Genomic DNA, 12,797 nt, shown 5'->3' with positions numbered 1-12,797 from the left:
TGCTGCCCCACCTTCAGCTCTGCTCTGTGTTCAGGGGCTGCCTTCTCGGTCACCCAACCCCAGGGGCTTGGGCTCCCCAGACCCCACTCCCTTTCAGGAGCCTCCTCCACGCTGGACACTCATTTCCTTCACTTTACAGAAAAGGCACTGAAGGCAGAGATCACGGCATGGCCCAAGCTTGCCCAGGCAGAGGTAGAGCTGGGATTCTGACCTGGACAGCCTGAACCCAGGGCCTCTGCTCTTACCCACCAGGCTTCCCCATCTCCCCTAAAACACAGCAGGGTACAGTGGCATGCTAGAACTGGCTCAACAGAGCAGACCGTGCACATCTCGAAACTCTTCATTCACTGGCATCATGCCGGTACCCTGAAATCAGCAGTGGTGGGAGTGTTGACACCAGGAAATGGGCAAACCCTACAAGCCAGGGACATTTTTGGGGAGCCGGTTCCTTAGGACACCACTAGCTGGGGGATGAATCCAGGCGGCCTGACTGCAGTGCCTTCATTCCTTTCCACTACCAGGCTGAGCTCAGGGTGCACACGGCCCAGGGGATCCACAAACCTTGGTTCCAGATGGGCCCTTGGACATTTTGCCACTTTGCTTTTCATTCCAGGGCCATCCAGTGTCAGCCCAGTCACCAGAGCCTGGGGATGTTGCTGTCGAGGAGTGAACACTTCTTCCTGACTGCTGAACCGCTGCCAAGGCCCACTCAGGCACAGAAATGGACAGGCCCTGCCATCTGCCTCCTCATCCACACCACGTGGGAAGTTCCTCTTGTCACAGCTTGGGGAACAAAGCGCGACCCCATCGGTACAAAAGCCTGACTGTGGTGCTATGCACCTGTAGTTGGTCAAGGCTCCAGTGAGCCGTGATCGTGCGCCACTGCGCTCTAGCCTGGGTGACAGAGTGAGACCCTATCTCTAAAAACTAAACGAATAAAGATGGCCTCAGATGGGAATAGCTAGGAAACAGAGACAGGACTCTTGAGGCAAGAGACGATTGGGGGGAGGACATTTGGGAGGAAAGGCAGAGCATGGAGCGCCACAAGTTGAGCAGAGTGGCAGGCCCAGCTCCTGGGAGTGGATGGAGTTGAAGGGGGCTGCAGGATGCGGCAGGGTCCAGTGAATAGGGGCGTGCTCACCCGGGGACTCGGCAGCAGCCCCCAGCCCTACCAGGCATCACTGCATCTCAGCTCAGGACAGGTTTCATCATCAGCAGGGGCAGGGGTCACAGCACAGGCGCCAGAGCCTCGGTGCAAGGCGACAGGCTGACGGGCCAAGCTTGGCGCCCTGGCCATCTGCCCTTCCTGGGGGTGAGGGGCTCAAGGCCGGGCCCCACTATTGGCTGGTGCAGAGGGGAGGGCTTCAGCCCAGCAGAGTAGGGCCAGGGGCTGGTTGTGTTTTCAGAACTGCTGACACGGAGACCCCCGCCTCTCCTCCAACATGGGACATGTCCTTGACCCCAGCTCCCCACACCCTCATGCATGCCTAGGGCCTCAAAGGGGACATTCATTCCCTAATTCCTTCATCCATCCAACCAACCACTGGGTACCAGGTGGTGCAGCTGGCAGGGACTGCACACAGCCATGTGCACAACGGCGGAACCATGCCGCGTGGAGCTCTGTAGACCCCAAGCCCCTCCCCGTTCCCGAGATGGACAGACACACAAGCAGACAAGGCGGGGGCCACATGGGGCCAGTTTATTGCAGTTAAATACCTCTCTCTCTCTATTTTTTTTGTCAATTTTTCCATAAAGAAAATTAAAACACACACACACACCCAAAGGGGAGCAGGGACCCAGAAACAAGAGGTGGGGTGGGACGTGGCCTCCCTGCATAGGTCCAGGCCCCGGGTGGCCCCCCAAAGGCTCCCCTCCTTCCCATCAGCACCCTGTCTCAGTACCTCCAGAGAGCAGGAGGCAGCGGGACGCGGAAGGGCCTCTGTCCCCCTCCCTCTTGCCTCCAGGTGAGACCACTAGAAGTGCCGGGGCTTAGTGAGGGCCGGGAGAAGGGCGACAGACAGATGGATGGGGAGGGAGGATACCGTTTCCAAGTGGAGGAGGGTGGTGGGCACTGTATCCACAGAAATCCATTATTTCTCCCCGTTTTTTGTTAAAAATCTACTATAAAAAAACGCAGCTGGGGGAGGGGCGTGTGTCCCTCTCTGTGCTAAGGGCTGGGGAAAGGGGCAGCAGAGGCCGGCGTGGGCGGCGGCGGCTGCGCGGTGGCGGCGGGCGTCACTGCCGGGTGCTCTCGCCCACCATCTCCAGGTTGTGCTGCTGCAGCTGGGCTCGAAGCAGGGCGTTCTCATTCTTCAGCTCCTCGATCTGGCGGACACGACGGAGGACAAGGGAGCTGAGGGCCAGCGCCTTGCATGTGGGGCTCCTGGGCCCCGACCCGCTCCAGGCCCTGCACCCACCTGCTGCCTCAGGAGCTCGTTGTCCATCTGCAGCCGCTCGGCCTCTTTGAAAGTCTCTTGCATGCGCTGGTTGGTCTGGCGCAACTCCCGGATGTAATCGCAGGCCTTGGACAGGATCCCTCCTTTACTCTGGGGGGCGAGGGGACCAGGAGCCTTAGGGCGTGCACCACCCACTGGCCTCCACCCCAGGGAAGACTCCTGAGCCCCATGGCAGTTGGACTTTCTGCATGCAAGGGTTGGGGGCCAGGCCCACCGCAGCCACTAAGGGTCCGGGATGCTCACCGCTCCCGTCTTGCTGTTGTCTGCATTACAGTCTGGAATGATTTTCGAAAGCTGGACGATCCAGTTGTTGATCTTGTCCCTTCGCCTCCGCTCCACTGCGGGAAACAGAGCCACAGCCACGGCTTCGCTGACAGGGCTCGTGCCCGAGCGGCCGTCCTCACAGGGCAGAGGCTCAGCCCAAGGACACCCAGGCACAGCGCAGGCCCCACTGAGACCACAGCCCTGGGAAGTGAGGGGCCGCACCCTGAGCCCAGCCGGCCCCCACCCCAGCTTCTCAAGAGGAACAAAGAAACCTGGGCCCTCCAGTGCCACACACGCTTTTAGGACGGGCGTCAAAGGTCAGGCACTTTGAGTTCGTTTTACGGGCCTGCCCCGTCACACTTGTACAAATTTGAATCGACAGTTAAGAATAAGGAAATATCTCATGGTAATTGGCGTCACTGGCTTCTTTTGAGAAATGGAGCTCTGGTCACAGTGGGCACGTACTGGGAGGCAGGGATGGGCAGAGCCGCTCTTCGCAGGACTAGTGCCCCTCACTGGCTCCCGTGGCCCCTGCACTGGATTCTCCAGTCTCCCCAGAGACTCTGGGCACTGTGATTTTGTTTTTTAACTCATCTCTAATTCCAAGTCTGACCATGTTTCACCCCTGCTTAAAATCCTTCCACAGGGTAATGGCAGATCCCAACTGGTATTTGCAGTTCCCAGGCCTGGCCCACAAGGCCAGGAAAGACACAAACCCTATGCTGAAGGCCAGAGATGGCAACTTATAGAAGATTTTACTTAAAAAACCCAGATTTGTGATTTTACTCCATAAAACTCCACAATCTCACGCCAACTGTGTCGGCCGGGTAGCAGCTGTCCCCAGACAGAGCACAAGCCTGTCTCTGGCCACATGCCGTCCTGATACCTGCCTGGGGTCTGTGTGCCACGGAGCCTGAGACCCCTGACCCAGGGCCTGCTAAAGCCAGGCTGTCCCAACCCTTCACCGCCTGCCAAGCCCCAGCACCAGGCACCGTGGGGACAGGAAAGAACGCTCAGCTACCCCCATTTCCTACCCCACGGAACCCCAGCCCCCTGCCAGGGTGGCCCATGCTGTCTGTGGCATTGGCGGCGGGGAACAAAGCCTATAGCTAGGGCGGAAGCGGCAGGAAGGCCGGGAATCTTTTCAAAGCCTTGGATAATGGTGATGGGATACCAGCCTGGGGTCCAGTGAGCCTGAGAAGGAGGGGTGGGCCACAGCCTGCCCATTACCCTCACACCCGGAGATCAGCTGCTCCCCGGCCCCGCCGTTCCCTCGAGAAGGCTGAACCCACCCATCGGCAAACCCCTCTGGGCTGTGGCCGTGTGCCGCTGACTGGCCTCTCCCTGCCTCCTGTGCCTCCCACTCAGGCCCGAGTGACAAACCCCCCGAATGACATGGACTTTCCTCCTCCCACCGTGACCACTCTTCCCTGGCCCCTCTTCCACCCTTGAGCTCCCTCTTTCCTCCAAAACCAATACCCGAAGATCAGAGCTCGCTATGGAGCACGGTCCAGGCCCTGCACTGGGTTCAGCGAGTGCTTGCTCCCCTGTTACTATCACGGTGCGCCGAACCCTCCCACCAAAGACAGCCACACCTGCCTTTGGGAACTCTGGCCAAAAGCAGCAGCGGAGCTGACAGTCCAAGCCCGGAGACACCGCTGGCACAGTCCCCAGCAGAGCGCTCCTCGCCCAGGGGTCCGTGGAGGAACTCGGCAGATGGCCTTGTTTTGGCCTCTGCCTTCCCTCAGCCCTCTCAAGGACTGGGCGCCGGCTGCAGCTACATCCTCTCCAGCGCGCGTTTACTTCTTACACACCTACTGTCTGCCCTACTGTATGCCAGGCCCTCCGCCAGGCCGGGGTCCAGGGTGGAAGCAGCCCCACTGTGCCCCGTTGGCACCCGCAACACCACTGTGGGCAGGTGGCACTAATCCCATAGCATTTGTGTCACCACTGAAGACGGTACAAAGTGCCTTGGGAACGCCAGGCGCCGAGCCATGGCCTCTGCACGGGAATGGGGGTGGGACGAATCCTCAGAGATCCAGGAAACATTTGGGCTGGTTCCTGAGAGAAGGGCTCTAAGGCAGGCAGGTGGGAAGATCCCAGAAATGTTGGCTTGAAAACCATTTCAAGGTGTGCAGGGGTGGGAAGAGGTTGTAAAGATCGGTTGTCAAGGCCTTGCGTGGTCTGCTCGCACATCAGGACCAAGGTGCTCTGTTCTATAGTGAATTTCAGATTCTCCTCTAGAGGCCCAGGCCCTTGAGTCTAGGCCCTGACTTCAGCAGGTGGTGATGCTGTCCAGCCTGTGGCTTCGGAACACCATCATGGCACATTTGAAATACAGGACCAAGGCCACGTTCATTCCACAGAAGCACTTCAGTAACTCCATAGGACACTTAAAATTCAGAGGCTAGGCGGGGTGGCTCACGCCTGTAATCCCAGCACTTTGGGAGGGCGGATCACATCAGGCCAGGAGTTCGAAACTAGCCTGGCCAACATGGCGAAACCCCGGCTCTACTAGAAATACAAAAATTAGCCAGGCATAGTGGTGTGCGCCTATAATCCTAGGGACTTGGGAGGCTGAGGCATGAGAATTGCTTGAACCCAATTGCACTCTAGCCTGGGTGACAGAGAGAGACTCTGGCTCAAAAAAAAAAAAAAGAGAAAATTCAGAAGCGAAACCTTCCAGGACTGAAGAAAGAAATGGACAAATCCACAAACATAGTGAGAGACACGGACATCCTTCTCAATGATTGGTAGAACAAGTAAACAAACAAACAAAAAAATCAGAATAGAAAACCTGAACACTTAACCAGCCTGACCTCACTGACCTGGGGGGACATTCTGCCTGACGGCAGCAGACACCTGTCCTCATCAATGCCCCAGAAGCTTCCGCCAAGCTAGGACACATTCAGGCCCGTCGGGTAAGTCTCATCAAATTTCAAGGAACTGAAATCATACAGAGTATGTTCTCTGACCATAACAGAAATTAAAAATCAGTAACAAAAAGATATCTGGAAAACCCACAAATATTTGGAAATTAAGCAATCTGCCTCCAAATAACAGAAAGGTCAAAGAATAAATCACAAGGAAAATTGGAAAATACTTTAAACTGAATAACAAAAACACAACACATCCCAGTGGGATGTAGCTAAAGTGATGTTGGAGTGAACTGGCAACTCTAAATGCTGTTAGGCAAAGACAAAGCTTAAGAATCATCTCAATCCCTGCTGTGAAACATAAATCCTGTAAAATAAAGATTTTAGTAGAAAATTGAAAAAAAAAAAAAAACCTTAAAAAGCCAGGGTTGGGTCATGCCAGGGGAGCCAAAGCACAAAACCTAGCAAACTGAATCCAAAGTGAGTAGAAGGGGCCGGGTGCAGCGGCTCACTCCTGTAATCCCGGCACTTTGGGAGGCCCAGGCAGGTGGATAACCTGAGGCCAGGAGTTCAAGATCAGCCTGGCCAACATGGTGAAACCCCATCTCTACTAAAAATACAAAAACTAGCTGGGTGTGACAGCGGGCACCTGTAGTCCCAGCTACTTGGGAGGCTGGGGCAGGAGAATCACTTGAACCCCGGAAACGGAGGTTGCAATGAGCTGAGATTGCACCCTGTGACACAGCAAGATTCCGTTTCAAAACAAAAAAACAAACAAAACAACAAAGTGAGCAGAAGCATGAATTAGTAACATTAAGAGCAGAAATCAGTGAAACGGAAGAAGCAATCCAATCTGGCACCTAAAAATCAGATTTCACATAGAAGTCTCGATTTCTGGCTTCTCAGAGTTTCTGACAACAGTGGCCCTAGATTCTGACAGGGCAGCAAGGGGAAGGTACTGGGCAAGGGCCACCCTTCAGGCAGGACACACGTGCCCCAGATCATTGGGGGCCCCCCACACCCTTTCCTATTTTTTTCTGAGACAGGGTCTGGGTCTGTTGCTCAGGCTGGAGTGTAAAATCAGCTCACTGCAACCTCCATCTCCCGGGCTCAAGTCACCCTCCCACCACAGGTTCCCAAGTAGCTGGGATTGTTACAGGCATGTACCACCAGGCCTGGCTAATTTTTAAATTTTTTTTGGTAGAGACAGGGTTCTGCCACATTGCCTAGGATGGTCTCAAACTCCTGGGTTCAAGTGATCCGCCTGTCTTGGCCAAAATGTAATCCCAAAAGTGCTGGGATTCCAGGTGTAAGCCACCACGCCCAGCCACATGCCAAGTGCACCTCCCTCCCTCAGGCCCCTGCAGGCATTTGAGTTTGTGACACTGGGATGATCTCCTGCGGTACCAAGAAGTGGTGGGAAGGAGGGAAAAAGAAGTGAGAGAAGCGGATCTGAAACTCACCATAGAACAGAAACTTGGGGTTTGTGGCCATAAGGGAAGAAGAGGGCAGGGCTGAAAGCGGCTCTGGTCTTAAGTTTCTGGCTTGGGCAGTTGTGACAGGGGTAGCTTTTGCTGCTCTGCAAAGAGGAATGTTGCATGAGAGCCTTTGGAGAGGGGAGATGGCACATTCTGTTTTGGGCGAATTGAGTTGGAGGCATTACAGGGATGTCCGAAGATGGAAATCTTGAATGGGTAGTTCAGAATGTGGGGCTGGAGTTGCAGTGAGAGGAATGGAATGGGATGGAAACACAGTTCCTTGCATTACCAGGAGCCAGGTGGTGGGCAAAGCCTGGGAGGACATCAAGGAACAGTCCTCAACTTTTTGTGAGTCACACACTCTTCTGGAACCAAGAAGAAAGAGGACCACCTACAAGTGGGAACGGAGTTTGGGGGATACTGACCAAGAGCTTCCAAGCCTGTCGCTGGGCCTCACACATCATACACCTGAGGCCGACGGAAGAGGGGCTGGACCTTATGAAACACCAGCAAGACTGGGCGTGGCAGCTCAGGCCTGTAGCCAAGGCTGGAGGACTGCCTGAGGCCAGAAGTTCAAGACGAGCCTGGGCAGCATAGCAAGACCTCCACTCTACAGATAAAAAAAAATGACCCCATGTGATGGCACCTGCCTGTGGTCCCAGCCACTCAGAAGCCTGAGGTGGGAGGACTGCTTGAGCCTGGGAGGTCAAGGCTGCAGTGAGCTGTGATTGTGCTACTGTACTCCAGCCTGGGTGACAGAGTGAGACCCCCTTCTCAAAAACAAAAGAAACACTCGCAGCTAAAGCAGTTTCTCAACTTGTCCACTATGACAAATCACCTGAAGAGCTGATGGAAAACACAGATTCCCGGCACCCCCACCTACTCACTTGGAACGGGGAGAGCCCTGGAAATTTCATTGTTAACAGTGGGGCAGGAGAGGCAAAGATCACAGGAGAATCAGAGAGGGTGCAGGAAAGGAAGATTCCAGAAAGGAACAGAGGGAAGCAGGCAGCGTCAGATGCTTGGAGCCCAGACAGCAAAGGAGGCCAGCTGATGTGGCAATGGGGTCACCATGGGTGACCTGAGTGGAGCTGTTTTGGTAGAGCCATGAGCCAGACGGCCGAGGGTACTGGGAGGATGAGCAGATGGGGCAGATGCTCTGCAAGTCAGAAAGCAGACAGGACGGGGCTGGAAAAGTGGGCAGGTGACGAAGACTGCTTCACAAGGACAGAAAGTCTCAAGACTGCCTGGAGTCACATTAACCGAGGGAGAGGCAGGGGTGAGAGTGGGGTGGGAGGGTCCCGAGTCCTCTCCTCAGCCTGTGTGGCCACCTCGACTCACTGCATCCCCACCAGGTGTCGGAGGCAGCCGTGCTTCCAGCATTTCACAGTGGGGAGACAGACACGGAGATTAAGAACCACCCTGATGCCCCACCATAGGTAAGTGGTAGCGTGGGGGCTGCTCTGGGGGCCCCTCAAACTCACTGCATCCCAAAACCAAGCTCAGATGCACCCCTTCCCTTCCAAGCATGGAGGGGAGTTCAGCACGAAATCCTGACTCTCCAGCCATGGAGTCCTCCCCCCATTCCCCTCAACCCCTGCCCTGTCTCAGGCCTGACACCTGAGTGGTGTCCTATCTCCCAGCCTCTTCCCACCACCATTGCCAGCAGCCTCCACGCACAAACCCCTCCGCTGGCTTCTCATCACCCTGGAATAAAACCATAGGAGTCCAGACAGCCACACTAGGGACTTCTTCCAAGGTCCTCCACCATCTGGCCTGGGCAGCCCCCTCCACTGCGCCGACTTCCTCTTTCTTTTCCTGAATTCTGCTCTTCTGCAGACACACCACGGCGGTCCCGGTTCAGGGCCTGGCCTGTGTCCTAGCTCTTCCCTCTGCCCAGCACTCTCCTGAGGTTCTCAACAGGCCCCTTCCCTCAGGTCCCTTCAGGACTCTGCTTCAATGTCACCTCTCGAAGAGCCCTTCAGAGCACAGTGCCATGCCGCCATCACCCGCCACCTCCTTCCCCAGCTTTCCTCTCCTTCCTGTGCTGCCTGATGCCTGCTTTGGCTGTGTATGACTCCCATCTCTCCCACCAGAACACGCACAGAGAGCTGAGACCTCGTCTGGCCTATTACCTGCTGCACTGCCATATCTGAAGACGCAAAACGGGGGCTGGCCGTAGTATGCACACGCTGAATGAATGCCTGAACTCAGAGAGGAACTGCTCAGAACACAACGACCTGGGCCACAGACCCCAGCCCCATGGCCACCGTTAGGACTGAGATTCAGCGCCTCACTCAGGCATTTAAGGCCTTCCTGATCTTCCCGATCTTCCCTCCTGAGGCATTCCAGATGGAACTTCTCCCACAACCAAACCAGCACCCCACAAAGTAACCTGACCCAAACTCCCCTCTCCCTGGGGAAGCCTCACCCCAGCCCACTCCCCATCAATGTCCCACGAGACCCGTGAGACATGAGCCCGCCGGCCTTCGAGCCTCCCCAACGCTCCAGGCCAGACTCCAGACCTGGCACAGGGCTTGTGCCGCTCGGCCCAGAACCCATGGGCAGTAAATATTTGTTGAATGATGGTTGTTTGGGTATAAGCACTCCCCTGGCACTTGCACGCTGCTGTGCCCACTACAGTGGCTACTGACAGGCGGGGTGGGGGCGAGGGGACAGTGTCGAAGGCCAAATGACCTGAGGTGAGACTTGGTGTTTCGGGAAAGGGCAGGATGCTCCGGCCTTAGGCAGCCAGAGGCAGAGCTTCATGCAGTTTCTGCCTCAGATGTGCTCTCTGGGGGAACAGACCTACTTCTGGAGGCCAGGCAGGCATGGGAATGAGGGATGTGAGCATGACAGCTGCCACATGGAAAGGTCAGCTCAGGTGAGCCCGGTCAGCCCAAATTTTCAAGTGGGGCAGGCAATCCGTATGGGAACGTGAAATCCACCATCTTAGATGTGGGCCATGAATTCAAGATCACCAGCCGGGTGGACACATGGCCAGTTCCAGTTCACACTCCCTGTCCCTCTATTTCTGACACTGTACTCTCCCCTCGTTGCTCACTTTCTACCTTTACAGCGTCCAGCAAAGCCCTCTGGAGCACTTGTGGCCTGCCAGGAGTGGCTTCCCTCTCTGTCACTCCACACCCCGGGGCTGGCTGAGCCTGTGAGGGCGGTGGTCAGGGGGGACCCGGAGCCACACCTTGTCCTCACCTTCATTGTGCTGGGCTCTTCTCCTCTCATCTCGGGGTGTTCTGGTTCCATCAATTTTTCTAGAAAAGGAGGGAAAAAAAAGGGGCATGTATTATCACAGATTTGTTTGCCCAAGCATTTGTTAAGTATTAGACTTAAAAATTATCTTTTTCAGGTAAATCCGTGTGCAGAAACGAGATGATACTTTATGTGCACTAAAGAAGCAGAAACAGGCAAAGAAAAAAAAATTACACCATGTGCCCGCTTCATGCTAACTGCCCAGCTTCTACTCCAGAAACCCCTCCCTTCAGTTCCAATGCCAGGCCCGCCTGGTGTCCCCTGCACATACGGAGAGTAGGGGTGTGTCCGGGGGGCGATCGTCCTCTGTGTTCCTGTCTGAAGCACATCCTGGGGCGTCATCATGACGTAGAACTGGCCTGCAGGGATAGTGGGGGTTAGTGGCAAGACAGGGTGAAGTCAGAACTGGTTGCAGGGGCTTCCCTCCCTGCTGGGCCCGCTGCCTCCCCCACCTGCCAACCTGGCTTCTTCCTCTCCTCACCTCCAGCCTGCAAGCTCTGGTCTGTGGTCTGTACGGACACAGCCGTAGTATCTCCCACACTGGACGCTGGGAAATAGGCAAATCGTGCCTCCCCGCTGACAGCCTCGGCCGCAGGGCTGCCACCATTGCTGAAGGGATTTTGGATCACAGCCTGGGGAGTAGGAGGACAGAGACTACCCTTAGCTTTCTCTGTTCCTCTATCCGGTCCCCTCATTGCTGTGCTCGGGGTTTACTGCATTCTCCGCAATTAACAGGAGTGGGGACTCCTTCTGCGAGTAGCATTCTGTCCTGTGTCTCAGACAGCCCTGGAACATGGCAGGAGGTCAGCGATCACTTGCTGAGCCAATCCGTTTTGCACTCTAAGAAACTTTCCTCTTAGACACATCATTCCCATTTTGCAGAAAAAAAAAATTCCAAGAGCACCGTCCCCAGGTTTCAAGGTGCACAAGAGGGATCTGACCCCATGCAGCCTGAGGCTTGAAGGCAGCATCTCCTGGGCGACACCTGCCCCACCCCCGGGGATCCCCAAGAGCAGAGCCAGTGTCCCCTCTCCACCCCCCGTCCAGGGGTGGCAGGGCACCTACCAGCGGGAAGGGCGCTGCAGGACCTGGGGGCACAGAGGCAGCGGCGGGGCCCGGGCGCTGGGCTGCCCCGTCCACACCCACCTGGGTCACAGCCTGCTGCCCCCCCGCGAAGGCAGCGGTGGACACGACGCTGACGGCGCCAGTCGTGTCGCCCTGGCCGTCCAGCTGACCATCAGTCACCTGGACTACGCGGTATGTCACCTGCAGGGGGCGGCAGAGCGGCGAGGCCGGCGCTGGGGCCAGGTCCGAGCCTTCCCGGCGCGCCCGCCCGCCCGCCCGCCCGCTCGCTCGCTCGCTCGCTCGCCCGCCCTCGCGGCCCGCAGCTCACCTGTCCTCCATTTGTCTCTGTGCGGAACTGGTACTGGATGTTGTGGTCGCCGAACGCCGCCTGCTGGACGCTGGTGATGGCCACCGCTGTCTGCTCCTCCGCTCCTGGGCCGTCCCCGCCTGGGGCCGAGGAGGGTCGGGGCACGATCACGGCCGCGCCGGGCGCCCCCAGCCCTCCCCGGGCGCGGCCGGCCCCGCAAACACTCACCTTCCTGCAGCTCGACACCCTCCTCCGCCTCGGGTCCCTTGTCGTGGCTGCCGGGGGCACAGGAGGGAGCGGGATCAGCGCGGCTCGCGCCCCCGCCCCCGTGCCCAGCTGCAGGGCCCCCGTCCCTCCCGGCTGCGCCTGAGGCCGGGGGCGCTGCCGGGGCCGGGGTCCGGGGGCGGGAGACGCCGGGTCCCCCCCCGCCTCGGCGGCCTCCATTTTGAGCCGGGCCCGCGGCCGCTCGGGATCATGGCGGCCCCGGCCTGCAGGCCGCGGGGCCGGGGCCGGGGCGCGGGGGCACGGCCAGGCCGGGGATCTTACCTGGCGGCGGCAGCAGCGGTAGCCGAGGCAGCGGGATCCAGACCCGGGTCCAGCATGTCCATGGGGGGGGGGGGGGGCGGGGGGGGCGCGGGGCCCGGGGGGGGGGGGAGGGGAGGGGAGGGAGGGAGGGGAGGGGGGGCGGGCGGCCGGGGGGGCCCGGAGCCCGGCGCTCACGCCGCGCGGCAGGAGGGGACGGAGGAGATACGGGAGCCGCTCGCGCTGATCACGGGGACAAACAGTGGGGTCATGTGAGGAGGAGATGCCGCCGCCGCCGCCGCAGCCGCCGCCGCTCCTGCAGCCGCTGCAGCCGCCGCCGCCTCCGCCTCCACCCGCCCGCCGGCTCCGGGCGGCCCGAGGCTCCGGGACGCCGCGCGGCCGCCCCCAGCCCGCCCGCCCGCCCGCCCGCTGCACGCGGCCCTCGGGCCTCCTTCCCTGAGCAGCCGCCGCCGCCGCGACTTTTTTTTTTGAACACGGCCCGCCCTGGCTGGCCGCCGCCGGTGCCCTGGATCGCCGGCTCGCGCAGCCGCCGCCCGGC

The 12,797-nt window shown here is 58.2% G+C and overlaps 2 protein-coding genes across 4 annotated transcripts in view; both read right to left on the bottom strand.

The window, feature by feature from the left end:
• Window positions 1-3,998, bottom strand: part of MAG (myelin associated glycoprotein) — a 37,537-nt gene extending 33,539 nt beyond the window's left edge. Inside the window, exon 1 of the mRNA XM_050768747.1 lies at window positions 3,975-3,998. The gene's annotated coding sequence lies outside the window, so the exon portion shown is untranslated. The remainder of the gene's footprint in view (window positions 1-3,974) is intronic.
• On the bottom strand, window positions 1,672-12,468 carry USF2 (upstream transcription factor 2, c-fos interacting). Of its 3 annotated transcripts, none has more exons than XM_050768803.1 (10): window positions 12,263-12,468; window positions 11,945-11,991; window positions 11,738-11,856; window positions 11,410-11,610; window positions 10,826-10,976; window positions 10,616-10,703; window positions 10,288-10,346; window positions 2,700-2,794; window positions 2,418-2,546; window positions 1,672-2,325 (listed from the first exon to the last, which is right to left on the bottom strand). In XM_050768803.1, exons 1-10 carry the CDS (start codon window positions 12,322-12,324, stop codon window positions 2,236-2,238), a joined length of 1,041 nt encoding a protein of 346 aa, XP_050624760.1. In that variant the 5' UTR covers window positions 12,325-12,468; the 3' UTR covers window positions 1,672-2,235. The 3 variants fall into 3 exon arrangements, with proteins under 3 accessions (XP_050624760.1, XP_050624761.1, XP_050624759.1); XM_050768804.1 differs by having other exon boundaries at window positions 11,491-11,610; window positions 12,263-12,367; XM_050768802.1 differs by having other exon boundaries at window positions 2,177-2,546; window positions 12,263-12,367.
• Window positions 12,469-12,797: the final 329 nt, after the last annotated feature.

Source organism: Macaca thibetana, chromosome 19 (genome assembly GCF_024542745.1).
Source record: "Macaca thibetana thibetana isolate TM-01 chromosome 19, ASM2454274v1, whole genome shotgun sequence".
Lineage (NCBI taxonomy): Eukaryota > Metazoa > Chordata > Mammalia > Primates > Cercopithecidae > Macaca > Macaca thibetana.
The sequence above is the reverse complement of the archived record's forward strand: the minus strand, read 5'-3'. Positions and strand labels throughout refer to the sequence as shown.